At 33.0% G+C, this 26,246-nt stretch overlaps 4 protein-coding genes across 5 annotated transcripts; 3 read left to right on the forward strand and 1 right to left on the reverse strand.

Moving 5' to 3' along the window:
• Positions 1-685: 685 nt before the first annotated feature.
• LOC125863301 (uncharacterized) lies at positions 686-11,921 on the forward strand. 2 transcript variants are annotated; one of them, XM_049543499.1, is made up of 7 exons: positions 686-1,092; positions 1,222-1,321; positions 2,081-2,176; positions 2,264-2,316; positions 2,523-2,571; positions 2,757-2,804; positions 11,796-11,921. In XM_049543499.1, the coding sequence occupies exons 1-7, from the start codon at positions 818-820 to the stop codon at positions 11,886-11,888; spliced, it is 714 nt and encodes a 237-aa protein (XP_049399456.1). In that variant the 5' UTR covers positions 686-817; the 3' UTR covers positions 11,889-11,921. The 2 variants fall into 2 exon arrangements, with proteins under 2 accessions (XP_049399456.1, XP_049399446.1); XM_049543489.1 differs by lacking the exon at positions 11,796-11,921 and adding an exon at positions 2,987-3,168.
• LOC125863292 (uncharacterized) lies at positions 3,929-7,680 on the forward strand. The gene is made up of 7 exons (XM_049543478.1): positions 3,929-4,310; positions 4,464-4,563; positions 6,382-6,477; positions 6,566-6,618; positions 6,856-6,904; positions 7,164-7,211; positions 7,403-7,680. Exons 1-7 carry the CDS (start codon positions 4,015-4,017, stop codon positions 7,493-7,495), a joined length of 735 nt encoding a protein of 244 aa, XP_049399435.1. The 5' UTR covers positions 3,929-4,014; the 3' UTR covers positions 7,496-7,680.
• LOC125841922 (uncharacterized) lies at positions 9,339-11,163 on the forward strand (the record flags this gene model as incomplete). The annotated part of the gene is made up of 4 exons (XM_049521115.1): positions 9,339-9,658; positions 9,816-9,915; positions 10,746-10,841; positions 10,921-11,163. Coding segments are annotated over 3 exons (465 nt in total), but the record flags the coding sequence as incomplete, so codon positions are not given.
• Positions 11,922-12,009: 88 nt separating the features above from the next.
• Positions 12,010-17,178, reverse strand: LOC125863282 (probable protein phosphatase 2C 2). Its single transcript, XM_049543468.1, has 4 exons — positions 16,828-17,178; positions 13,836-14,009; positions 13,518-13,753; positions 12,010-13,077 (listed from the first exon to the last, which is right to left on the reverse strand). Exons 1-4 carry the CDS (start codon positions 16,903-16,905, stop codon positions 12,507-12,509), a joined length of 1,059 nt encoding a protein of 352 aa, XP_049399425.1. The 5' UTR covers positions 16,906-17,178; the 3' UTR covers positions 12,010-12,506.
• Positions 17,179-26,246: the final 9,068 nt, after the last annotated feature.

Here is a 26,246-nt window from a genome sequence, read left to right on the forward strand (position 1 = left end):
TAATTGATGCAAATGAAACATCAAATAATACTAAAATTGAAGATTAAAATAGTAAGAAAGTAATATTCCCTCCATTTCAAAAAGAGTGGCCTAATTTAATTTGACACGAATTTTAAAAAAGTAAATAAGACTTTTGAATTTTGTGGTCCTAAATTAAAGTTATGTCAAATGTATAAAATTATCTTTTAATCTTGTGGCTTTAAACATGCCACGTGAAAAACTGAAATAAAAATGTTACCAAAAAAGAAAAGAGGTCATTCTTTTTGAAACACACCAAAAAGGAAATGGGGTCATTCTTTTGAAAACGGAAGGAGTAATAACATTAATACTAAAAATGAAACTAGACAACGTTTAATCTACTAAACCTTCTATTGTAATTCTCAACCTTTATATCTCCTTGCCTAAGGTCATCTCTTTGATAATTTGCAAGTAAATCATATCTTATCAAATCATCTCTTCGAAACTTGTTCAATCCATCTTTTCCTCTTCTAACATTATTTTTTTGATTGAAAATATCGACAGAAAGGTATGTGACCCAAGTTAAAAGGTAGAATTGATTGCTCAAATGTAACTTAACTATAGAAAATTGGGTAGTGAAGATAAACATTACTATATACATAAATTTGAGCAATCTACTCTTAAAAGAGATGCATAATGCTTCCAAATGAAAAGAAGCGTCACATTTTTTGAAACGACAGAAGCAAATATCTGATTGACTAAAAATAATTAATTAAATAAAAATAATGAATCCGTGGTGGTCCAAATCACACATCCAGTGGCGTGGTTGCCTATCTTTTCGTCCTTCGCTCTCCGCCAAATGTCTGCAACCACCGCCATACCTGCTTCAACTACCATGTCCGCCGCTGCAACTTCTGCTTCCGCCTCCTCCTCCGCTCACATACTCAGACTCAATCACAACCAGCTCATTGTTTCGCTTCATGGCAGAAGAAAGTCAATTAGTGCATCATCCTCCTCCTTCTTCAGCACATACCGATTCAACTCCAGCATTTCTAGATCCTCCCGGAGAATCTCTTATCCTTCTTCCATAAGAATTAGACCGCTCTCTCCTGTCATGGAATGGCAAGATGTCACGTACGTTAGCATCTTACTTGTTTACAGCTTAGATTTTTGTTCGATTTTGTGATTTACTTGCCAAATATGTGGTTATTGAGTACTATTTGTAATCTAATTGTGAGAATTTTCGATTTTTGATGAATTCAGAGTCAAAATGGAAGTAGATGTGCCCATTTCAGTTGCTTATAAGTGCTATTCTGATCGTGAGGCCATTCCTGAATGGATGCCTTTTATTTCAACTGTAAAGGTACGCAATGGCATGTTATCTGCTCGTTTGAGCTTATAAGGTTTCAAATGTTCTCAATTATAAGTATTACCTTCTCTTTGCAAATAAACTGTTAAGATTGCACAACTGTTTGAATGGTCTGATGGGCTGCCTTTTCGGAATGATGCATCTCAGTATTACTCCATCGCTCATTTTATATGACCTTGTTTGACTGGATGCAAAATTTAAGTACCACTAGTAAACTGGTTGTCGGGGAAGAAAAATTTTAACTAATGATCGGAAGTCTTGAAGTATACAGTTAGAAATGAGTCTGCTAGAGAATACTCTTTTAAGTCTAAAACAAATGAATTGACATTCTTGATTATTATTAGGGGAATGATGTTACACATTTTGGGGACTTCTAAAATGGGAAGAGTGTCATATAGATTGAACGGGGGAAATATTACCGTTTCTCTTTGCAATTTCTTCCCAGGATGTTATCAAGTATTTTTGCCATATTGCTGGGTAGTGTACAGTTGCCCTGCATCCTGAATTACTTCTTGGCTATCTCTTCATCTGTCTCATTGTGTGCTTAACTTAATGAGTACCATTGGTGGTTTTTTGATTTGCACATTGGATATCAAGAAACCACTCACCAAAAACAATTGAAGTCGAATGCAGATGTATTGACAATTAGGGGTCTACATTCTAGTTCTTGATTATTTCAGACGTCCATTACACAGCTCAGCTCACCTTCTGAATCTCATTCTAAGGGAACTTGATGTTAGACTCTCTTGCCAGATTTTGGAGGATAAGCCTGACTTATCAAGATGGTCGCTGAAGTATGAAGCTTTTGGGCAGAATATTGAATATTCATGGCTTGCTCGAAATATGCAGGTAAAATCTCCCTTCAGTAAGCTCTTCCCTGATTATATTCCTTTGTTCCTAAACATCAGCTACTCAGTTTTTATTAATGTTTTACAGCCTACGCCAAACCAGAAGATCCACTGGAGATCTCTGGAGGGACTTCCTAACAGGTAGTGTGCATATTAGTTTCTTTTTGGTTGATTCTAAACAGAACATATAACTGTGAACTGTATCATTATACTGAAAGTCTCAAAGAGTTGTTTGAATTATAATGTTTTCTGATAAATTCTATATTTCTTTGAACGAAAGATCATTAATTCTCAGTATATTGAAACTAGTCATCAGTTTTATGATGAATTCCTTATTCAAATTGCAGGGGAGCTGTGCGATTTTTTCCCAAAGGCCCATCATCCTGTATCATAGAAGTGAGAATTTTACTTAAAGCATAACTTGGTCCTTTTCCTTTAGACTTCAACTGATCTTTATTAAGCATTAGTTTCTACAACAAATACAGGAAGGGGAAGAAAAATGTTTTTGCTTTTGACAAAAATTGCTATATTTTTTTTATTTTTGACTGCTCAAAATTGACTAGTGCTTCTCCTTTTTTCAGCTAACAGTTTCATACGAAGTGCCTCAACTTTTGGTTCCAGTGGCATCAGTAAGCACTCTTACTCCTATATGAGAAACTGTAATTCACTTTTAGAAGTATGCAATCCTCTCAACCTTGCTTGGGTATAAAATGATCTCAAATAATGAGATTGCAGTTTTATTATGATAGCAGAGTATAATTTTCAAGTTTCACTTTATAATACATTTTCACTTTTTTCATCTATTGTCCAGGCATTGAAACCATTTCTTGAAAACCTGCTGTCGCAAGGATTGGAACGCTTTGCAACATTTGCTAGGAGCTACTCAGCTGACACACCTAAATGATGTATAAACTAAATTCATGCCATTAACATCCATTGGTTGTATAGTGTGCAATAATCTTCTGGCTGCACTCTATGGCTTGTCAGCTAGGAGCAAGCGGTCTTAATTCTTATCATGGTCTTACAGATCATCTAGCTGCATGGTTATTCAGTTTATTGCTCGAGTAAAATTGCTGACTTCTCCTCATTCATATCATATTGCAGTGCACTGAACTCAATAGGTAGTCCAAGAAACCCTTCCTCACATGGATAAAGAGACACCAATATTTTCTTTGACTGGGCAACTTCGTGTGCTTCTGCCTTTACATAAACGTTGTAGGTGTACCTATTTCAGCTGATCCAACTACTAGCATGCTTATAGTCAAGATATGTGCGAAGATGTAGGGCATAATAACTTATGAGCTCAAAGACGCAGGTTACATTGTCAATGTAAATTGTTATTACATATTAGGAGAAAGAACCGAATTAGCTCTTCAACAACTGCGAAGGGAAAGTATGGAGTAGGAATACCAGTTAGTTGTTTAATGAGAATGGCAAAGGACCGCGTATTCTGCAGTGCGTCATTCTAGTTAAAGTCTATTTCGCTAGCACCATCAACAAGGAATAGGCCTGTTGCAATCTAGTTATTACAAGGAGCAAAAAGTACCAAAAGTTCATTATGTACATTTAATAAAATGAGTAACATAAGCACGGCCATATGCTACTCAAACTTTGAAGCCACATGATAGCATATTATTTATTGTTAGATTCCCTTCGGAAGCAAGGGAATTAATAATATTGTTTTTCAAATATATATTTTTTATTTTTAAAGTGCATCTACAATAATTATTAAAGACAAGCTGTTCTTCGATTAAAAAAATATAACAGGACTAGAATATAAAAAACGTTGAGTCCATGGTGGTCCAAATCAGAAATCCAGTTGCCTAATTGCCATATGGCATGCCTATCCTTTCGTCCTCCACTCTCCTCCAAATGTCTCCAACCGTCGTCGTACCTTCTTCAGTAAACATGTCCGCAGCTGCAACTTCTGCTTCTGCCTCCCACATATTCAATCACAATCATCAGCTCATTGTTTCGCTAAATGGCAGAAGAAAGTCAATTAATGCATCCTCCTCCTCTTTCATCGGCTCATACCGACTCAACTGCAGCATCTCTAGATCCTCCCGGAAGATCTCTTATCCTTCTCCCATCAGGATCAGACCGCTCTCTCCTGTCATGGAATGGCAAGATTGCACGTAAGTTAACAGCTTCTTTTATATCCAATTACTTGTTTAGAGCTGAGATTTTGGTTTCACTTGTGATTTACTTGCCAAATATGTGGTGGTTGGGTGCTATTTTGGTCTATTTGCAATCTAATTGTGAGAGTTTTCGATTTATGATGAATTCAGGATCAAAATGGAAGTAGATGTGCCCATTTCAGTTGCTTATAACTGCTATTCTGATCGTGAGGCTATTCCTGAATGGATGCCTTTCATTTCAACTGTAAAGGTATGCAATGCCATGTTGTCTCTGCATTTGAGCTTAGCCGAAGAGTCATTTCAAATGTACTCAATTTTATTGTACTCAATTTTATTACCTTCTCTTCGCAATTAAACTATTAGGGGTCGTTTGGTAGAGAGTATTAGGAGAAATAGTCCAAGTATTATGTGTTATTTAATATTATGTTTGGTAGGAATTTTGGGTCTATGTATAATCAATCCATGGATTAGTTATACACCCCTACATGGTAGTATAGGGTGTATAACTAATACCTTCCATTTGGTGGTATTAGTTCTAATACCATGGGACTAATCTAGGTAAAGACAAAAATACCCCCTCAAATCCTTTTAATCATTTTATTTATTTTCTTGATTTTATGTTTTATATTTATACTAATAAATTTATTAAAATAAATTAGCTTACAAATTTTATTATTTAGATATAATTTTTTGTTTCTAAAATATGAGTTATTTAATCTATTTATTATTAATATAAAATATTATAATCCGACTAATATGCTAATGTTGATGTATGAATTTAAGAACAATTCATAAGTCAAATATTGCCTCTTAACGGAAGTCCATTAAACATTACACAAGTATTCTAAAACAAGAGCGCATATATATATATATATATATAAATCACCTCGAGTATAAAAATAGTTTAACTTATTTTGCTATATATATATATATATTTTTTTTTTTTTTAATTTTATTTTATGATAAAGAGTTTTTTTTTAAATTTATTGATACAAAACAAAGTTCAATAAATTTTCTCTATAAATTATTATAGTTGTGTGACCTTTTGAGATATTAACTCCAATTTATTAAGATGACAATTATTTACTCTCAAATAATTTAAGTGAGAAAATAGTGAACATGACGATAAATTTTTTATTCTCCTAGCTAGTTAAAATGCTATAAAAAAATAATATTGTCCGTCAATTATCTACCTTGACCCAATTACATGAAGTAGAAAATCCCATAATAACTCAAGGGTATAATTGGAAAGAATTTTTTTTGTAGAGTTTTAAACCACACACAAAACTAGATAAGAAACAATGAACCAAACATTTGATAAAAATAATCCCTGCATTACTAATCCATACATTACCAATCCCTGCATTACTAATCCCTGCATTATTGATCTTTGTACCAAACGACCCCTTAGTCTATTAAGACTGCAAGACTGTTGGTTTAAGTATGGTGTTATTGGCTGTTTTTCTGGAATGATGCATTTCAGTATTACTCCATTGCTCATTTTATATGACCTTGTTTGATGGATGCAAAATTTAAGTACCACTAGCGAACTAGTAGTCTGGAAAGAAAATGTTAATAGTAATGAATGGAAGTGTTAGACTCTAGAGGTTGAAGTCTGAAATGAATCAAAATTCTTGATTATTATTAGGGGGGATGATGTTACAAATTTTGGTAAGTTCTAAAATGGGAAAGAGTGTCATTTAAATTGAACGGAGGAAATATTACCTTCTCTCTTTACAATTTCTTCCCAGGATGTTATTAAGTATTTTGCCTATATTGCTGGGTAGTATGCTGGTGCCTTGCGTCCTGGATTACTTCTCTTTGTCATCTCGACTACTATCCATCTGTCTCATTGCGTGCTTCACTTTACGAGTATCATTGTCAAATTTTTGATTTGCACTTTGGATATAAAGAAACCACTCACAGAGAACAATTGAAGTCAAATGCATATGTATTGACAATTAGGGGTCTACGTTCTTGTTCTTGATTATTTCAGACATCCATTACACAGCTCATCTCACCATCTGAATTTTATTCAAGGGAACTTGATGTTAGATTCTCTTGCCAGATTTTGGAGGATAAGCCTGACTTATCGAGGTGGTCGCTGAAGTATAAAGCTTTTGGGCAGAACATTGAATATTCATGGCTTGCTCGAAATATGCAGGTAAAATGTCCCTTTAGTTAAGCACTTCCCTCATTATGTTTCTTTGATCCTAAACCTCAGCTACTCAATGTTTTAATCTGTTTTACAGCCTACGCCAAATCAGAAGATCCACTGGAGATCTCTGGAGGGACTTCCTAACAGGTAGTGTACATCCTAGTTTTTTTTTGGTTAATACTAAACAGAACATATAACTGTGCACTGTATCATTGTACTGTAAGTCATAAAGAGGGTCTAATATCTCAGTGAGACTGTTGGCAACAACAAAATAGCTTGAAATATAATGTTTTCTGATCAATCCTATGAACAAAAGATACATTTATTCTCAGTATATTGGAACAAGTCATCAGTTTTATCATGAATTCCTTATTCAAATTGCAGGGGAGCTGTGCGATTTTTCCCCAAAGGCCCATCATCCTGCATCATAGAAGTGAGAATTTTACTTGAAACATAACTTTGTCCTTTTCCTTTTGACTTCAACTTATCTCTATTCAACATTAATTGTTACAACAAATACTTTTGGGATAATCTTGGAAGATCCTATGCATGTAGGGGTAAAAATTGTTTGCACCTTTTCTTCTCCTAGTTGCTTATAGGTAATCATACAATTGAGAATATGTTGACAGAAATTGCTATATCATTTTGGTTTTTGACTGCTCAAAATTGACTAGTGCTTCTCCTCTTTTCAGCTAACATTTTCATATGAAGTGCCTCAACTGTTGGTTCCAGTGGCATCAGTAAGCGCTCTTAACTCCTATATTAGAAACTGAATTCACATTTGTTTTAAAAAACTATGCAATCATCTCAACCTTGCTTGGGCATCAAATCTCTTTCAAACAATGAGATTGCAGATTTATTATAATAGCAGAGACTGATTTTCAAGCTTCACTTTATAACATATTTTTTCACCTTTTCAAATATTGTCCAGGCAGTGAAACCATTTACTGAAAACCTGCTGACACAAGGGTTGGAACGCTTTGCAACATTTGCTAAGAGTTACTCAGCTGACACACCTAAATGATGCCAGTAACATCCATTGGTCCTATATCATGCAATAATCATCTAGCTGCAATGTATGGCTTGCCAGCTAGGAGCAAGCAGTTTTAATTCTTATCATGGTCTTACAGATCATCTAGCTGCATGGTCATTCACTGTTTATTGCTCGAGTATAATTGCAGACTTCTAGTCTTGATTGCTCCCCATTCATATCGTATTGCAGTGAACTGAACTCAATAGGTAGTTCAAAAAGCCCTTCCTCACATCGATAAAGAGACGCCAGTATTTTCTTTGATTGGGCAACTTCGACTGTGCTTCTGCCTTTACATAGCATTATGCTCATCAATGGAAGTTTTGCTTTCATTATTATATGAACATGAAAATTACAAGTGTACTATTCGAGTATTCAAGATGTGTTAAAAAGTGTTGAAAAACTTGTTTTACTAATCACCATAAAAAATATGCAACAAAAACTCATGAATTGAAACATCTCATTCGTTAATACTATCTCTTTTTTTAATTGTCCAATTTTGACTTTTAACTTGTCCCTTTTTACTTGTTATTTTTGACAAATCAAGAAAAAATAATTTTTTATTACCTATTATAAACTTTATAAAGTTGATGTTTTTGAAAAAGATAGAACTTCTTTAATGAATAAATTAAATTTGGAATTCTATCAATTGCTTCCTCCCTTCACTTTTACTTGTCAGTTGTCACAGTTTGATTTGGGACCCATTCAAAAAATAATTAATGATATATGTATTTTATCAAACTAACATCTAGTAAATAATGTTTTGAAAAATGATTTGGAAAATAAGTATTTAATATTGATGATAAAACACGACAAAATAGTCTTTTTTCGATAGGTCAAAAGTGACAAGTAAAAATTAAAATATATTTTAGGAATAAATGACAAGTAAAAGTAAACGGAGGGACCAATTAGGATAAAATGATAAACTCATTATGTCAATTATTATTTTCGTGAAATAAAAGATAGACAAGTAAATAGGGTTCGAAATAGGGGTGTTCACGGGTTGGTTTGGATCGGTTATTGGTCATAACCAAAACCAAACCAACTTAATCGGTTTTAAAATTATCAAAACCAAACCAAACCAAATATAATATACATTTATCGGTTTGGTGATTATCGGTTTCAGTTTGGTTTGGTTCGGTTATTCGGTTATTAACTATACACAAAAATAAAAGAAACAATTCATTTAAAATGTGAAAAAAGTGACAACAATCCATTCAAAACGAAAAATAGTTAGAATGACTTAAATTACTGAAATTTTGATCACTAAATTTTCCATCAATAAAACTTTAAAATTCACTATATTGGCCTAGAAGGAAGAGACAATAACATTTTCAGTCCCATGAAGAATTGTCATAGACACTCATATACATGAAATCAATAAGATAAATGTTTCATCTTGGGCATTTTTGCTTTCAATAAGTAAATTATAAAGAAATTTTAATGAAAATATGTATAAGATCTTTAAAATTGTTTATAAAAACAATATATTAAGTATGTATATTAATAAAATATATGTATATAATTTATCAGTTCGGCTTGGTTATTTCTTCGGTTTTTTTTTAAATAAAACCATAACCAAACCAAATACTATCGGTTTTCAAAAATCCAAAACCAAACCAAACCCAAATAAAATTGGTTTTATTTTATCAATTTGGTTTGGTTTTTCGGTTTGGATCGGTTTTTATCCAAACCGTGAACACCCCTAGTTTGAAGGAGTACAATAAATTAAATGATTTTCTCCATATAAACAAAAGTACAATACATATTCGACCATAATATTATTTTTAAAATTATTCCCGTATTGCCGTTATACTACTGGTAATAAATAAAAAAAACATGGAAATCCAGTGGCCTAATTGCCATATGGCATGCATGCCTATCTTTTCGTCCTCCACTCTCCGCCAAATGTCTGCAACCGCCGTCGTACCTGTTTCAACTACCATATCCGCCGCTGCAACTTCTGCTTCCGCCTCCCACATACTCAAATCTCAATCACAATCATCAGCTCATTGTTTCACTTTATGGAAGAAGAAGAAAGTCAATTAGCGCATACCGATTCAACTGCAGCATCTCTAGATCCTTCCGGAGGATCTCTTATCCTTCTCCCATCAGGATTAGACCGCTCTCTCCTGTCATGGAATGGCAAGATTGCACGTAAGTTGACATCTTCTTTTGTATTCAAATACTTGTTTAGAGCTGAGATTTTTGTTCGATTTTGTGATTTACTTGCCAAATATGTGGTGGTTGAGTGCTATTTTGGATTACTATTTGCAATCTAACTGTGAGAAATTTCGATTTATGATGAACTCAGGATCAAAATGGAAGTAGATGTGCCCATTTCAGTTGCTTATAAGTGTTATTCTGATAGCGAGGCCATTCCTGAATGGATGCCTTTTATTTCAACTGTAAAGGTACGCAATGCTATGTTATCTCTGCATTTGAGCTTAGCCGAAGATCCATTTCAAATGTACTCAATTATATTACCTTCTCTTTGCAATTAAACTATTAAGACTACACGACTGTTGGTTTAAGTATGGTGTTATTGGCTGTTTTATCCGGAATGATGCATTTCAAGTATTACTCCATTGCTCATTTTATATGACCTTGTTTGATTGGATGCAAATTTTAAGTACCAGTAGTGAACTAGTAGTCGAGAAAGAAAATATTAACAGTAATGAATGGAAGTGTTAAAAGTAATATAGTTAGACATTATCCTGCTAGAACAAGTCTAAATTAAGTGAAACGAATCAAAATTCTTGAATATTATTAGGGGAATGATGTTACACATTTTAGGAACTTCTAAAATGGGAAGAGTGTCATATAAATTGAACGGAGGAAATATTACCTTCTCTCTTTACAATTTCTTCCCAGGATGTTATTAAGTACTTTTCCCATATTGCTGGGTAGTTAGTATGCTGGTGTCCTGCATCCTGAATTACTTCTCTTTGTCGTGTTTCCATGCTGGTGTCCTGCATCCTGAATTACTTCTCTTTGTCATCTTGACTATCTCTTCATCTGTCTCAATGCGTGCTTCACTTAATGAGTATCATTGTCAGATTTTTGATTTGCACTTTGGATATAAAGAAACCACTCACCAAAAACAATTGAAGTTGAATGCAGATGTATTAACAATTTAGGGGTCTACATTCTAGTTCTTGATTATTTCAGACATCCATTACACAGGTCATCTTACCTTCTGAATCTTATTCTAAGGGAACTTGATGTTAGACTCTCTTGCCAGATTTTGGAGGATAAGCCTAACTTATCAAGATGGTCATTGAAGTAAAAAGCTTTTGGGCAGAACATTGAACATTCAGGGCTTGCTTGAAATATGCAGGTAAAATACCCCTTTAGTTAAGCACTTCGCTCATTATGTTTCTTTGATCCTAAACTCAGTTTTTTATTCTGTTTTACAGCCTAAGCCAAACCAGAAGATCCACTGGTTATCTCAGGAGGGACTTCCCCACAGGTAGTGTGCATCCTAGTTTCGTTTTGGTTGATTCTAAACAGAACATATAATTGTGGAAGTCATAAAGAGTTTTTTCTTCCATCAGACCAATAGGCCATAGATGATAAAATCATGTTGCTTTGGTGCTATTGGCAGAATATTTCTGGTCTAGTATCTCAGTGAGGCAGTTGGCAACAACAAAATAGCTTGAAATATAATGTTTTCTGATGAATTCCATGAACAAAAGATCATTTATTCTCAGTATATTGAAACAAGTCATCAGTTTTATGATGAATTCCTTATTCAAATTGCAGGGGAGCTGTGCGATTTTTCCCCAAAGGCCCATCATCCTGCATCATTGAAGTAAGAATTTTACTTGAAACATAACTTTGTCCTTTTCCTTTTGACTTCAACTTATCTTTATTAAACATTAATGTTTACAACAAATACTTTGGGATAATCTTGGAAGATCCATATGCAGGAAGGGGTAAAAACTGTTTTGCTCCTTTTCTTCTCCTAGTTTCTTATAGGCAACCACATAATTGAGAATGTGTTGACGGAAATTGCTATATCGTTTTGGTCTTTGACTACTCAAAGTTGACTAGTGCGAAGTCCTTTTTTTCAGCTAACATTAGTTGGTTCCAGTGGCATCAGTAAGCACTCTTAACTCCGATATTAGAAACTGTAATTCACATTAGTTTTTAGAAGTATGCAATCATCTCAACCTTGCTTGGGTATAATATCATCTCAAATAATGAGATTGCAGATTTATTATGATAGCAGAGAGTATGATTTTCAATTTTCACTTTATAATACATCTCCACCTTTTCATCTATTGTCCAGGCATTGAAACCATTTCTTGAAAACCTGTTGGCAGAAGGGTTGGAACGCTCTGCAACATTTGCTAAGAGCTACTCAGCTGACACACCTAAATGATGTATAAACTAAACCCATGCCAGTAAATCAGTAATGGCTCACTCTTCCTCACTTTTTATGTTAGGGGAAGAAGCGAAAAAATTGTACAGTTATGGGGGACGGACTTTTAAAGGTGCAAAAGAAAGACCAACTGTAACTTCTTAGATATTGTACAGAATATAAAACCATTAAGAAATTAACTGTATTTGAAGAGCCAAAGAAATAGTAAGGCCATTTGAAGCTCACTCATGTTGGGAGAGAACTCCAAGAGCCGCTATAACATCCATTGGTCCTATGACGTGCAATGATCATCTCGCTGCAATCTATGGCTAGGAGATAGCAGTTAAACTCACTTCACTAGCACCATAAATAAGTAGACTTGTTGCAAACTAGTTATTATACGGAGCAAAACGTACCAAGTGTTCATTATGTACAACTAATAGAATGAGTTACATAAACACGGCCATATGCTAACAGCCATAATAAACTAAAAGTCAGTGTAGCTCTCAACTCACCAACGAATGGTATGTACATACATCCACCCAAATACAAAAGCAAGAAAAGAAGATCTTACTACCAAAACTATAGCTGCTCTTTATTCTGCCCAAATGAGGCAGCTGCAAACAGCTTACACCGCCATCAATGGCTCCCTTTGTTGTCTAACCAGCTCTGCAAGCTATACAAGGCTTCTGCAGAGAAGCTGCAGCTCCTTAATCTCCTGTGACGCATTGGTGATAGCTCTTGATGATCAGGGGAAGTAAAACATACAACAATTACTGTGAGATTGTCAAATGTATTGAGCCGCAAGGCCTCCATGACAAGGTCCTTGGCACACTGTTCAGGATCATCATGCCGTCTTAGCCCTCGACGCACTAGACTAACTGCTTGTTGACTAGACAAGACATCCCAGATTCCATCACAAGCAATAATAAGGAATTCATCCTCCTCTGTCAGAACTATCTGTCGAAATTCTGGCTCTGCAATCAGAGGAGAGGCAGAGCCACGAGGCAGCTTCATGTCCCAGTCCCCCAAGGCCCTGGTCACTGATAGTATACCATTCAGATAACCATCATCAATAAATCCACCTAACTCTTCAACACGCCTCCTCTCTGACGGATAATTTGGTCTATGGTCTTGAGACATGTCAATTGCCTCTCCGTTACGGCAAAGGACTGCTCGGCAGTCTCCTGCATTTGCCACCATTAATAGCCTAAAACACAAGAGAGTATCATTTAGATAACAAGAATACAAATATATGCACAAAGCTAAGCAATTGTTCCATTGAACAACCAGGTCAACTCTAATGCTCACCCCCCTCAGCAACTTCGTTGTAAAATCAATATTTATGGTACAAAACTTGGTAAAACAAAGTTCAGCAAATTCCTATACACAGACCATTTTCTCTCTCTCATATATCAAGTAGCATCCTTAGGTAAGGCGTAAATAACTTATGACATGTACTTGGGTAGTTGGACAAGTCAATACCATTAGCTGTGAAAGGAGTGTCAAAAGATGAAGTCAAGGACATAAAAGGCTCGGAAGAAGAGACAAAAAGCAACATAGCTATGCGTGTGAGTACACCATAACCATTTTTCTACAGGACGGAAAAGTCGTTACTTGTAGGTGCATCACAATGAATCACGATCTTACCTTCCCAACACAAGAGCTGTCAGTGCAGTGGTTCCGGAAGAACTGCTAACATTGCAGTCATCGGCTAAAGCGAGGTCAGCCAGAAGAAACCCCTTCCTAAGAGAACTCTCCACCCCTTCTAGAAATGCATCATCAACTTCTAAAGTCTCGGGAAAATCGGTGTCTGAAAATAATAATCTGAGTACATTTTCTCTCACATGAGCTGCAGCTTCTGGTCCTCCATGGCCATCAAATACCTATAAAACTAAATGTTAGACAAACTTTGCCTTTGAAAATGCACAGGGACAAATAAGGCATATGCAAATAACTAGCAGTTACCCCATAGAAAGCACTGGGCTTCGGAAACTTCATGAGTGAGCCAAGATGCGCAGATAGATCATCTATCCTTATATGTTCATCTTCCATGAACCTACGCGGGCCAGTATCAGCAAAGCTACCTGAGCGAATGCTAGGAATGAATTGCAATACTGTTGACTCTGGGGATTTGACATCCTGAAAAAAAAGTCTGTCAGACTAATCTTGCACACAACCAAGAAAAAGTAAAACTGACACTAACTAGAATTAATCATTTTGGCAGGGGAGAGTTATATTGAGCAAAAGGCACATCCGCTGAATATATTCAATTTTGAAAAAACAAAATTCCCAAATGAAGGAAGGGGTTTGCAGATGAATTTTTTTCGCGGCCTCAAGATAGTAAATTAGATAAAAGACATTCAACTGGTCAACGTCTTTTTTCACAAGTGAGAGGTGACTGAGCAATTAATTATCTAGCATGATTTATCAGGTTAGCTACTTCTAATGATAACATTTCAATAAAACATTTCATCCCAAACATCTGAATTCTCAAACTCTTAATTGTTCACCAGTTTGTCAATCTAGACAGAAGCTTAAAATGTCTTAGCATGAGCATTAACAAAAAAGGAACTTAAAAGGTTACAAATTTAAGAAAACACCTCATTTTTCATGAAGTTCTCTGATTTGTTTACAACCATCAGCTCTAATTGCCACTATCCAGGTGGTGTGACTTAATCATGGATAACTTTTCGGTTTGTGGAAATGGAACAAATTTGGATGTCCCTGCTTAACTTGGTATGCTATGTCATTTGCTAAGGTAGGCTTATTAAGATAATTCATCTATATACTTAAAGTATCTTTGATTAAATTAATAGTTTTTCTTAAGTTATAGAAATTTTTTATGGATTAAAGTAGTATAATTACTAAGAAAACATAATTGGAACCTCATTTTCTCTTTAGTTAACTTGGTTACTTAAACACCTCATTTTTCATTAAGCTTTCTAATTTGTTTACAACCATCATCTCTAATTGCCACTATCCAGGTGGTGTGACTTAATCATGGATAACTTTTCGGTTCGTGGAAACGGAACAAATTTGGATGTCCCTGCTTGGCTTGGTATGCTATGTCACTTGCTAAGGTAGGCTTATTAAGCTCATTCATCTATATACTTAAAGTATCTTTGATTACATTAATAGTTTTCTCTTAAGATATAGATAATTTTAATGGATTAAAGTAGTATAATTACTAAGAAAACATAATTGGAATCTCATTTTCTCTAAGTAACTTGGTTAAAGACTTACTATTAACAGCTTATTTAGATTTGTTCTTCGAAGGAGAACAGTGAAGTAATGTAACTCATTATTCCCTCAATCCTTCACCCTGACCAAAAGAGAAAGAAGAATCTGTTGTCCTCCTTGTCCCGCCTTCCAATCCCCTCTGTCATCCTCTTTATTCAAACATAGCCACATGCCAGATAAATCAAGCTACCAAGTTACCACAACTCGCATTAGACAAGAAGAAGAGTTGGATTATTTAGTTGGGAGGACTCGACTAATTCTCAACTATTCAGACTACCTTAGCAAATGCTATAAATAGTATATTGAAAAAGCCAATTAAGCTCTGCATTTCCAGTCTACATTGGTCAATGGTCATTTTCCATCAGTAAACAATTTCAACATGGCTGATTACATGCATGCACCTACAGATTCATTCTAAATATAAAAGTGGATGCATCTTCATTGACCACCAAGAGATACTTTACACTGTTGGTGTAAATGGAAACTCCAGAATTTTCATGAATATTTTTGCCTGCGCATCATGATTACATTATTGACTAAACTTAGCAATAGCCGTTAACTATAAAACCATCAACCTTAACTTAGAAACTTAACAGCTTAAAGGAATTTGTAGTGGAAGGAGATAAGACACATGCCGGCTAAATCAAGCTACCTCTTGAGCACAACCCGCATCAGACAAGAAACACAGTTAGTTTATTTAGTTGGGAGGGTTCAACTAGTTCTCAATTCACCTCAGCAACTAAAAGCTATTATCCATTATCCATACTTTCTGAAAGTCGATTACGCTCTGTATTTCCAACTTTACATTGGTCGGTATCTTTTTCCTACACACACTAGACACTTCCGATGTGGCTGGCTAACCATATGCAACTAGAGTCAATGTAAATGTGAAAGTGGATGCATCTTCTCTGACCACCAATCTATACTTAGCAATAGCCGTTAACTATAAAACCCTCGAGCTTATCTCATTTTCTTGAACCCGTTTATGTCAAGAAAAATATGAGGTAAATAAAAGGACCTTAAACCGCTTCCTTTAAATGGATGCTCATCATGGCACCTACTCTGATAACCATAAAACTCTCAAGCTCAACAAAAAGCACTCACAAAAAAATTCCTTTTTCATACTAGTTCTCTCTTCAGACACCTAAAACCTTTTCCGCGCATGTAATGATACTTGTCCAATACTTATGAACTCATACGGTTTATCATAATCGTCAAGACTCAAAATTCGATAACACCAATAGCTTCAAACAAACACATGTCATAAGCAAATACATTCAAGGGGTCATGCTTAGAACATCAGTCCATTATAACATCCATTGTGATGCAGCAAAATAAGCTTATATAATTTGTTGAAACCCTAAAATTCATATGTTTGATTGATTAGATTATGGCAAAAAGATATAACATCATACAACATAAGCTAATATACTAAAGTTTTTAAAGGGTATCACCCTTTTCTCCTTTTAAGCTCAGAAATGAAATCAAGATCCAACACACCATTGAACAAATACATCAATTCCTTAATCTTCCAAGACAAGAAGGGACCTGAAGATACTAAAACACAAAACATGAAGATCCATAAAAACAAACACAACCCCAGAAAACAATTCAATCAAACAATCAACTACATCTCAATCCCAAGCCTTTCTTCAAAGAAGGCAACTAATAAACGAAAAAAATAAAAATTACAAGCTACAGGGGAAAAAAGACTTACCAAATCAGAACAACAGGGGACATCCAACACAGGGATGGTATGTTGAAGTTGAACCATAACCTCAGCTTCAGCTCCCATTTTTAGCAAAATCAAAACAAAAAACTGGAAATTGAGCGATGAAAACTGAAAAATACTTTGTTATTCTTTGATGGGTGTGTGTAAAGATTCGATCTTTTTGTCTAAAGAACAAGATTCAAGGACTTTCTTGAGAAATTCAATAAAGAAAGAAACAAAACAAAAATCTTGATAAGCTGGATTTCAACTGCTGTTTATAGAAAAATTCTGCGTGTGAGAAACAGCTGTAAAAAAGTCGTGGGGACGGTGGACGCGTGTACTGTGTAAGCGAAAATGGTTTTCTTCAAATCCTAATGAAGCTTCGATTAGAATTAAGGGGTAGGTTTCATCTTTTTTGAGATATTTATCTTCTTTTTAAAAAAATATATAAAAAAAATTTTAATTTAGTAATTGATTTGAAACCTTTCCTTTTCTTCTTTATTCTTTTTTTTCTTTTCATTTTTGTTATTTGATTGAACAAAAATAAGTCGACATGATTGAAATTGATTAAAATATCTTAATGATGTTATACATGAACTTCAAGAAAGATTAGATGTGATATGGAGCAAAAGTTTAGAGCTAAAAATACTTCTGCGATACTTATAATATATACACATATTTTCATAAACGTTATTATCAATTGAGAATTTTTTTCTCTTTTAAACACATATTGTCAATTCAAATGCAACTTCTATTTTTTTTTCTTTTTTAAAAAGGTTGACTATCAATTGAGAACTTTCTTTGGATTTTGATATCTTTTATTTATAAAATTGAATTAAATGAAAAATACATTAGAAGGGAAAATTAGTCCAATTACAATCATTTATATTAATATTAAATAATTTAAGTCTTTTTGCAAAAAAAAATCAATATAAATGAGGTAAATGTAGTATAACAAACCACAAGGAAAGTCATTGTTACGAGATCAAATCCGAGAAGGAATCTCTAAAATTATCCTAAATTTTTTAATATTACTTTCACTATATTTTTCTTCTTCAAGTTTTATCCTAGTCGTTTTATTTTTTTAATAAATTGTCCATTTAAATTATATTTCATACTTAAATCTTTTTTTTTTAAATACATACAAAAAGTCTAATAGTATTTACAAAAATTATAATTAATGCACGATTTCATCTTCAGCTCTAACATAAAAAAATTATTATAAAGAGAAAATATTTGTAGTAATATGTAATAGCTTGTATATGAGAATTAATCTATGACATTATGTAATTATCTATTTTGATGTATTACCCATTTAAAGTATATTTAGTTGATAGTTCATGTAAATTAGTTAAGCTGAATAATTTTACTAGTTTTTAAAAATTTGAGGTATAAATCATAGTTTAAGCAAGTATATTCGCATTTTAAATATTCTTTATAAAGTGTAAGGGCACAAAATGTTAGCCGGAGGGATCGAGATAGAAAAAGCAAAGGTGGACATCATCTCCACACTTCCACCATCAACATTTGTGTAAACATACGAATATTTTTGGGACATGCAAATTTTTACAGGAAATTTATAAAATAGCATTACAAAATCGCTGCCTGTTAAAAAATGTCTAGTTTATGTTCACTGATGGATTGTCAACGGGCCTTTAACTTGGTTAAGGAGAAACTCATGTGTGCCTCTATAATATCGATTCATAAAAATTCACCATTTGAACTATGTATGATGTTAGTTGACTGAAAGCAATATATATCCATACATTTTTTAATTGTATTTGTGCTCTGACGATTATTTTATTAAATCAATAATGCAAAACGTAACCAGTCTGATCAAAGGCCTAAAATAAAATAATTTTATATCTATCAATGAGTTATTATTATGAGTTATTATACTCCTCCCCATGTCCCTAATTACTTGTCTATTTTTGAATTGACACACTTATTAAAAAAATAATTAATGACATAAAGAATTTATCATTTTATCCTTATTAATTATGAAGTGGATAAAAAGTTCTATATTTTTAAAAGTAATTAATCATTTAATTGAGGGTATAATAGGTAAAAAAAAATTGTCCTTTCTTGATTTGTCAAAATGAACAAGTAACTAGGAACAACTATAAAAAGAAAAGTGAACAAGTAATTAGGAACAGAGGCAGTATAAGAGAAGCTTGTTCGATTGACTTCTACAAAGTGTTAGCAATAACCTTAAGGACTTCAATGATAGTGATGATTTTTCATTTATATCTATTTGACCAGTTGAGTTCACCTAAAGTTCTGGTGTTATCTTTTTTAATTAATTCATAAAATTGCAAAGGTCGAAGAGTTTGAAATGTAATAAGTGTTTTTTTACGCGTAATTGATATCAAAGGTATTGCATTATCTTCAACTTCTTCATCAACATTGATTTTTGATATCTACAATTTCTTCTAAATTTTGGAGGACATGAATCTCAAAACACTCTTTTAATCAATAAATATTAATTTATCGATTAAATCCTCTACAAAATAATAATATTTTATAATTTCGTGTATATTAATTTAGTAAAGTTTTACACACTCTCTATATTATATATATATAGAGAGAGAGAGATGAGTATGTTGGGGTCATGCTCCACAAGTTATTAATTACTAAGGTAAAGATTCATTAGAGGCTTTTTAGATTTAATTTTGTTTTTAGTTATCTTGATATATATTCAATGCCTATCTCGTTATATCATTAGCGGGAGTTCAATATATATGTTTAACAAGTACTTATATGGATTCTCAATGTTCCTTCCCTGTCAGGTTAGGGGTGTGACAATTAAATTGTAATCGAAGTATAAATAAGGATAGTTAAATATTTAAATTTATCAAATTATCCTTCAAATTTTTATTTTTTTTAAAGAAATATGCAAAAAAAAAAACATGATAAGTAAAAAGATCAAAATAATAATGAAATAATTTATAGTTATACAAATCTCGAAGACTCAAACCACAAGTTATAAAAGTTTGTATGTTTTTTTTTTGAACTCAATTGCTGGTCAATGCATCATTTCAATTGGGCGGAAAGTATATAGATTCTTTGAATTCCTAATATCCAAAAATCTAAAATTTCAAAAAAAAGATCCAATAAAAAAAGATTAAATTTGAAATCCAAAAATTCAGACCAAAATTCTAAAAATATACTTCATTGATTTTTACTTGTTCATTATATTAAAAATATTTTTTTTTCACTTTTACTTATCTATTATAATAAAAATATATGTTCATTATTCTAAAAATATATATATGTTTTTTCACTTTTACTTGTCACTTAAGCATATCAAAAAAAAAATATTTTTTCATGTTTTATTCTTTATATTAATTACGTATTTTTTCAAATCATTTTCCAAACTTTAAAACTATATATTAAATAAATTTTTACTTTTATTTGTCACTTAAGCATATTAAGAGAATTTTCAATTTCATATTTTATTCTTTATACTAATTACTTACTTTTTCAAATCATATATCAATTGACATAGATACTATTATGATAAAATATTTATACTCCCTAACCATTTTCTTTAAAAAATGTATATATAATAGACAAATAAAATAGATGAAGAAACCGAATAATTTCAATTCCTAACCATGCTCGTTCACTGCACAGGAAAAAAGGAAGCTTCGCATGCTGGATGCTTGAATATTTGTTTACCGGCTTTGTTTGACTTTTCAACTTATTCATACTTGGTCAAAGCAATTTGTCATGGTGTATTTATTAGTGTCAATTAAAATGGTTCAAAGTCCAAGAGATCACTAGTTATTCTAACTCTTTACTCTTTCTGTTTAAAAATAGTTTCATATTTTGCTATTTGAAAATTAAATTGAGTAAGTTTTATAACATAGGGAATTACGCTTTTTAAAATTAAATAGTAGATATTTAAAAGTAGATTTATACAAATTTTATAGTGTTAAGAGCTAATTACATCTTATTCTTAGTCTTTTTCAACTTACAAAAATCTTTTTAAAATTTGGTGGAATTCGGATACATTCCAAAACATCGCAGTTTCGGATATATCCTCAACGTCATAATACATCGTTCGATTTTGAATATATCACTCAACATCCCGATACATCGCATAAAGTGATGTATCCAACCGATACATTGCGTAAAGTGACGTATCAAATTGATACACCGCGTAAAGCAACTTCCTGATACATAGCATACGTCTTGATACATCATGTACGTCCTGATATATCGCGTAAAGTGATGTATTCGACTGATATATTGCGTAAAGTATGGGTGGGGTGGCCTTCTTTTGAAGGGTGATGGATGGCGGGGGGAGCGGTGTAAAAAATAAAATTAAAAAAATAAATTTGAAATATTTTGCAAAAGCAATTTTTTTTTTGGGGGGGGGGGGGGGGGGGGGGGGGGGGTGGGGGTTGGGTGAAGTAAAAAATATCTAAAAATTTGAAACATTTTTCAAAAAATATTTTGAAATTTAAATTTTTTAATTTTTTTTTTGAATGGGGAAGATCGACTACGGGGTATGTATAGGGTAAGAAAAAAAAATTAAAGGAAGAAGTAGAGTTTTGGAAAATGTTTTCCTTAATTTTGGAATTGAAGTCATTTTCTTTAAATTTGGAAAACATTTCCAAACATGAGAAAATTGGAAAAAAAATGTTTTCCTCCATACCAATTACCAACCATACCCTAAAAGTAAAGAACATTTGATTATTATTTTTTTATTAGCTAGTCATTTACCTCAAAGTCAAACCAATTAAAAAAACCGATATTTGATTGGGTTTGGTTTTAAATTTTGAAAATCGATATTATTTGGTTTGGTTTTGGTTTTACTAAAAAAATCGCAAAAATAATCAAACCGAACCGATAAATTAGATATATAAATTTTATAATTATTTATATATTATTCATAAATAAAATATAAATATTTTGTTAAATTTTAATTAACTTAAGTCTTTAACTTTACAATTTTCTCAAGCCCAACACTTTAGCCTAACTATAACAATCATAAGTCCAAGTCCATCAAAATCCATTTTAGTTTTTACCTACCCTACTTCACATAAAATAGTCACACTTTCTCTTAATTGAAACACTTTGTTCATGTAATGATTACTCTAGTATTGCTTAATTGCTTAATTGAACCGATAATAACTTTTATGTGGATTGTTCATGTGCTAGGTGTTTGTGTTTATCGACGTAAGTCCTCAAAAAAATTACTATTACTTTCAAATCGAATAAACCAAAAAAACTGAACCAAATCGAACCAAATCAACAAAAACCTAACCGACGGTTATTTTTTTCGTTTGGTTTGGTTTGGTTTTAGAATTTAAAAAAAATCGACTAGATTGGTTTAATTTTGATTTCAATCAATAACCGATCCAAACCGAACCACGAATACCTCGAATTGCAATTCGGTTTGATTTTTTAACCATAACCATGAACAAACCTACCTCAAAGTGACTTGTTTAAACATAAAATAAATTAATAAAGGCAAGTCGCTCAAGCTCCAGCAACAAACTTAATAAATAAATAAATTTTAAAATACGCCGCTCAAAGACTAACTATTTTATAAAATAATTTAAATGAATAAACTGTCATTTGACCATCCGTTATAAATTAGGACAAGTCGCTTAAAGTCCAACGACTAGTCCATTTTGATTAAATGAGAAAATAAATAACTCTTTAAATATAGGGGTATTCATTCATGTCCCTTCCCAAATAAACATTACAATTCGCAATATCACCATATAATTTGAAAATCTAAATAGTCTATTTTTTTAAGAGAAGTGCTAAATGGCCAGAAAATTTAAAAACTATAATATTTTTTTAATTTTAAAACAAACCGATATTTTTTTCCATTTTTTAGTTAAAAAGTATTAAAGTTAAAATAATAAAATTATTTAAAAATGTAAAATAACATAGATTTTTTTTTTTTGGAAAAACTACTTATCTAAACATACTTCACTATCATATATACTTATTTTACCTCTAGTTTAAAACAATTACATATAATATCAGTTTTAATAATTATATCATATATTTTAAAAAATTTAATCAGTTATACAAGTTCCTTAAATATGGTGTTGAATAATTATCTTGAAATTCAAATTCCTTAATTTATGGTTGATTAGCAATTCAAATTATCTCTCCCCTAATTTATCGTCACTCCAAATGATCAACCTACTCTCTCTCCTAATCCTTCCACTCCCATCGCATCCCAAAATACTCTCGGTACAATGATGACTCCTCCACTGGAGTAGAAGAATGCATCAAAGGGCGTGTCTTCTCTAAGACTATCAACATGCGGAAGTCTAATATCTAATTAATTATAACTTGAAGAATCAAACTTTTGTATGATATTGGACTGATGTGACAGCAAAATACTTATTATTTTCTTACTAGTGGCCACTTTTTCTATCGCCAAAGATGAGAGAGACGAAGGGGAAAGGGAAGAAAGATGGTGGTAAAAATATGTATCTAGTTAGTTGTATGTGTATATACATGTATCTAATTAAAAATTTGTGTATTTCATAAAGTGTACACGTATCTGAATTAAGATTATGTATCTATAAGAAATAAATTCTGATGCTAAAAAAAATGAGAAGAAATTTATTATTTTTTTGAAATTTTTGGGAGAGGAAATTCATGGAAGAATTGGAGAAGAAATTAATAGGAAAACGCGTGATTTCCTCCTAAATTGGTGTGTTTACGTTACTTTCTATATTTAGATACATATAATTAGATGTATCTACTTAGCAAGTATCCGAGATACATGTATCTAAACTACCTTTTATATTTAGATACATGTAATTAGATGTATCTGCATAACATGTATCTGAGATACATGTATCTAAACGTGTTATGTACATGTATCTGAAACCAAAATATGGTAGAAATTGTAATATCGAAAACTCACGAGAAGAGAGATAATTAGCTCCTAAACTAGTGGAATTTATGTTGTTTGCACTTTTTTTTTTAATACGAAATTGGGCTGCCAGGGCCCTTTATTAAAATGAGAAAAAGGGACCAGGCTTCCAAATTACCCAGCCCAGCTAATAAATCCATCTATTAAGACAACAAACTAAAAGACAAAAAGAACAAAAGAAATAAAGATTCCTAAATCCTCAATTCCAGAATGCAGGACTTAGCTCTTCTCTGCAATGGTGAGTGCTGAAAACGGGTCTGCCGGTGGGTGCAACAAGCTGAGGTCGGGTTGTTTCCACATGAGACACTCCAAATTCTCACGAATGCCATGGAAACCTAGCCCATTGAATACACTTCACCCCAACATGAACAACTCATGTAAGATTCGATTTACACCATGTCTTCTTCTTGTTATCAAGCTTTACATCCGATGTTTGAGCTTCATTTCTAAGATTAGCCCTTTCCTGCAGATTGAGCCAGAAATCTTGCTAATACCACTGGCTATCATTCTGGCCAAATTTTCTGGCCAAAAAGATTTTTCTTTTTTCTAAAAATTTTTTATTCCCAAGGTTATAAACTAGCCGTTAGAATGTGTTTCACCCTATTTGTGCCGCAACACCTTTATAACGTTCAAAAAATGGGAAAATTTTCTATATAGTGTTGTCACAATCTCTTCATCTTCGTTATCAAAATCTCTCTCAACCCTTTTCTCTTCTGTAAAAACCCAAGAAGAATAAAGGGTCTACTTCAAATTCCTCTCTTTTCTTGTTTTTTTGATCTTCAAAAATCAAATCTTGATGGCAACAATGAACAGTGGAAACAACAGCAATACTCCTGCAACTGCTGCTCCACCAAAGCAGACACAGACTACTGCAAAGACTGTTGATACTCAGTCTGTTCTTAAAAGGTGTCTTCTTTTTTACTCAAATCTTTGAATTTTGATGTTTATGGTTCTTGGGTGTGTTTGTAATTTGAATTGGGGGCTTTTGAATTTCATTTTCTTGATATGGGTTTTGATCTGTTTGTGGATTGGATCATTCAAGTCTTTTATTGAAATCTTGGGTTTTGGGTTTCTTGAGATGGTTTTGTTAGGGTTGTAGATATTCGATTTGATTTTCAAGATTGTTCTGATGATTTCTCAAAATGATGAAATTTTAGGTGTTTTCTCATATGGGTATGCACTATGCAAGATCATTTCTATATGAGTTTCAAATTATATCTATCTACACATTTGTTTGCTATGTGTAAGTTTTTAAGCGTTATATAGTCATCTGGATATATTTTTGTTTGGTTGTATTAAGGAATCATAGAAATCTCTGTACTTTTCATTTCTATTTCTGTGAGAAATTTTCTTCAACTTTAAAGTTGTTTTTATTTTGTTTTAGATGAGTGGTGACTCTGGAATATCTGCATTTCCTGAAGAAGACAACATTTTCTGCTGGAAAGGGACAATAACTGGTAGCAAAGATACAGTTTTTGAAGGAACAGAATACAAGCTCTCTCTTTCATTTCCTGCTGATTACCCTTTAAAGGAATTTTTAATACAAGTTTGGAATTAAGCTTAGTTGTTTCATATGACCTTGTTTTTTGGGGATAAAGCAATTCATGTAATTGTAGTTGATGACTTGGGTTAGAGAAATGGATATGTCTTGATGTACTCTAGTTCTTCTTGAGTGGATTGCTTTCCTATTATATTCTAGTACTCTACTGCTTTTTCGGAGGTAAGGATTTCAAAGAGAAATGGAGAGAGTGGAGACTAACAATCCTGTTAGCATTTATGATGATACAGGCCTATTATACTCTAGTACTCTACTGCTTTCTATTAGCATTTATGATGATACAAGCCTGTTCTCTCTCCACTTTCTATTCCTTTCATGTCCTTAAGAAGTAAGAAAAGCCTAACTGTCGTCTAGAAAATAGTGTAGTCCCATAATTTGCTGTAGTTGATGTAAGTATGACACTATGGACATGTAAATTTGTGTTCACAAAATTACAAGTGGTTAAGGTACTTGCACATTGATGGAAAGACTAAAAGCCTCGGGTTAGTATGGGACAAGATTTTGGATAGCCAATGTTCTGTGATGGATGTGGACAAGAAGGTAGAGAATACTTTTGGCATTTCGCTTTGTAAAATGTAATTGTGTATATTAACGCAAAGGCAGTAATTGTGTAAATGAGCTAGCTTCGTGCCATTGTCTCACCTTGTGAAACTCATTTTTGAAAGGCTTAGTTCTGCTGTCCCTCTCTGTCTTTTCTCATTTGTTTTTCCGGACAAGAATATTAATCATGTTGTCACTGTGTGAATAACAACAGTTGCACTTCATTTTCTTGATATGGGTTTTTGATCTGTTTGTGGATTGATCATTTAAGTCTTTTCTTAAAAACACGACTCCCCGAGGTCCAGGGGGGCATGGCGCCTTGAGGTTCGGAGGATGGGGCTTTGGGCACGGCACCTCGAGGTTCGGGGGGTGGGGCAGGACTTGGGGCACGACGCCTTGAGGTCCGGGGGG

This window comes from Solanum stenotomum, chromosome 1 (assembly GCF_019186545.1).
Source record: "Solanum stenotomum isolate F172 chromosome 1, ASM1918654v1, whole genome shotgun sequence".
Taxonomy (NCBI): Eukaryota; Viridiplantae; Streptophyta; class Magnoliopsida; order Solanales; family Solanaceae; genus Solanum; species Solanum stenotomum.

Excerpts from the sequence above, each read along its gene's own strand:
- LOC125863282 (XM_049543468.1), bottom strand. The coding sequence starts at position 16,905 with ATGGGAGCTGAAGCTGAGGTTATGGTTCAACTTCAACATACCATCCCT. Across the intron at positions 13,754-13,835 it reads AGCCCAGTGCTTTCTATGGG|GTATTTGATGGCCATGGAGG; the intron begins GTAACTGCTAGT and ends TTAGTTTTATAG. Across the intron at positions 13,078-13,517 it reads ACAGCTCTTGTGTTGGGAAG|GCTATTAATGGTGGCAAATG; the intron begins GTAAGATCGTGA and ends CTTGTGTTTTAG.
- LOC125863301 (XM_049543499.1), top strand. The coding sequence starts at position 818 with ATGTCTGCAACCACCGCCATACCTGCTTCAACTACCATGTCCGCCGCT. Across the intron at positions 1,093-1,221 it reads ATGGAATGGCAAGATGTCAC|AGTCAAAATGGAAGTAGATG; the intron begins GTACGTTAGCAT and ends TGATGAATTCAG. Across the intron at positions 2,317-2,522 it reads CTGGAGGGACTTCCTAACAG|GGGAGCTGTGCGATTTTTTC; the intron begins GTAGTGTGCATA and ends TTCAAATTGCAG.
- LOC125863292 (XM_049543478.1), top strand. The coding sequence starts at position 4,015 with ATGCCTATCCTTTCGTCCTCCACTCTCCTCCAAATGTCTCCAACCGTC. Across the intron at positions 4,564-6,381 it reads CTTTCATTTCAACTGTAAAG|ATTTTGGAGGATAAGCCTGA; the intron begins GTATGCAATGCC and ends TTCTCTTGCCAG. Across the intron at positions 7,212-7,402 it reads TGTTGGTTCCAGTGGCATCA|GCAGTGAAACCATTTACTGA; the intron begins GTAAGCGCTCTT and ends AATATTGTCCAG.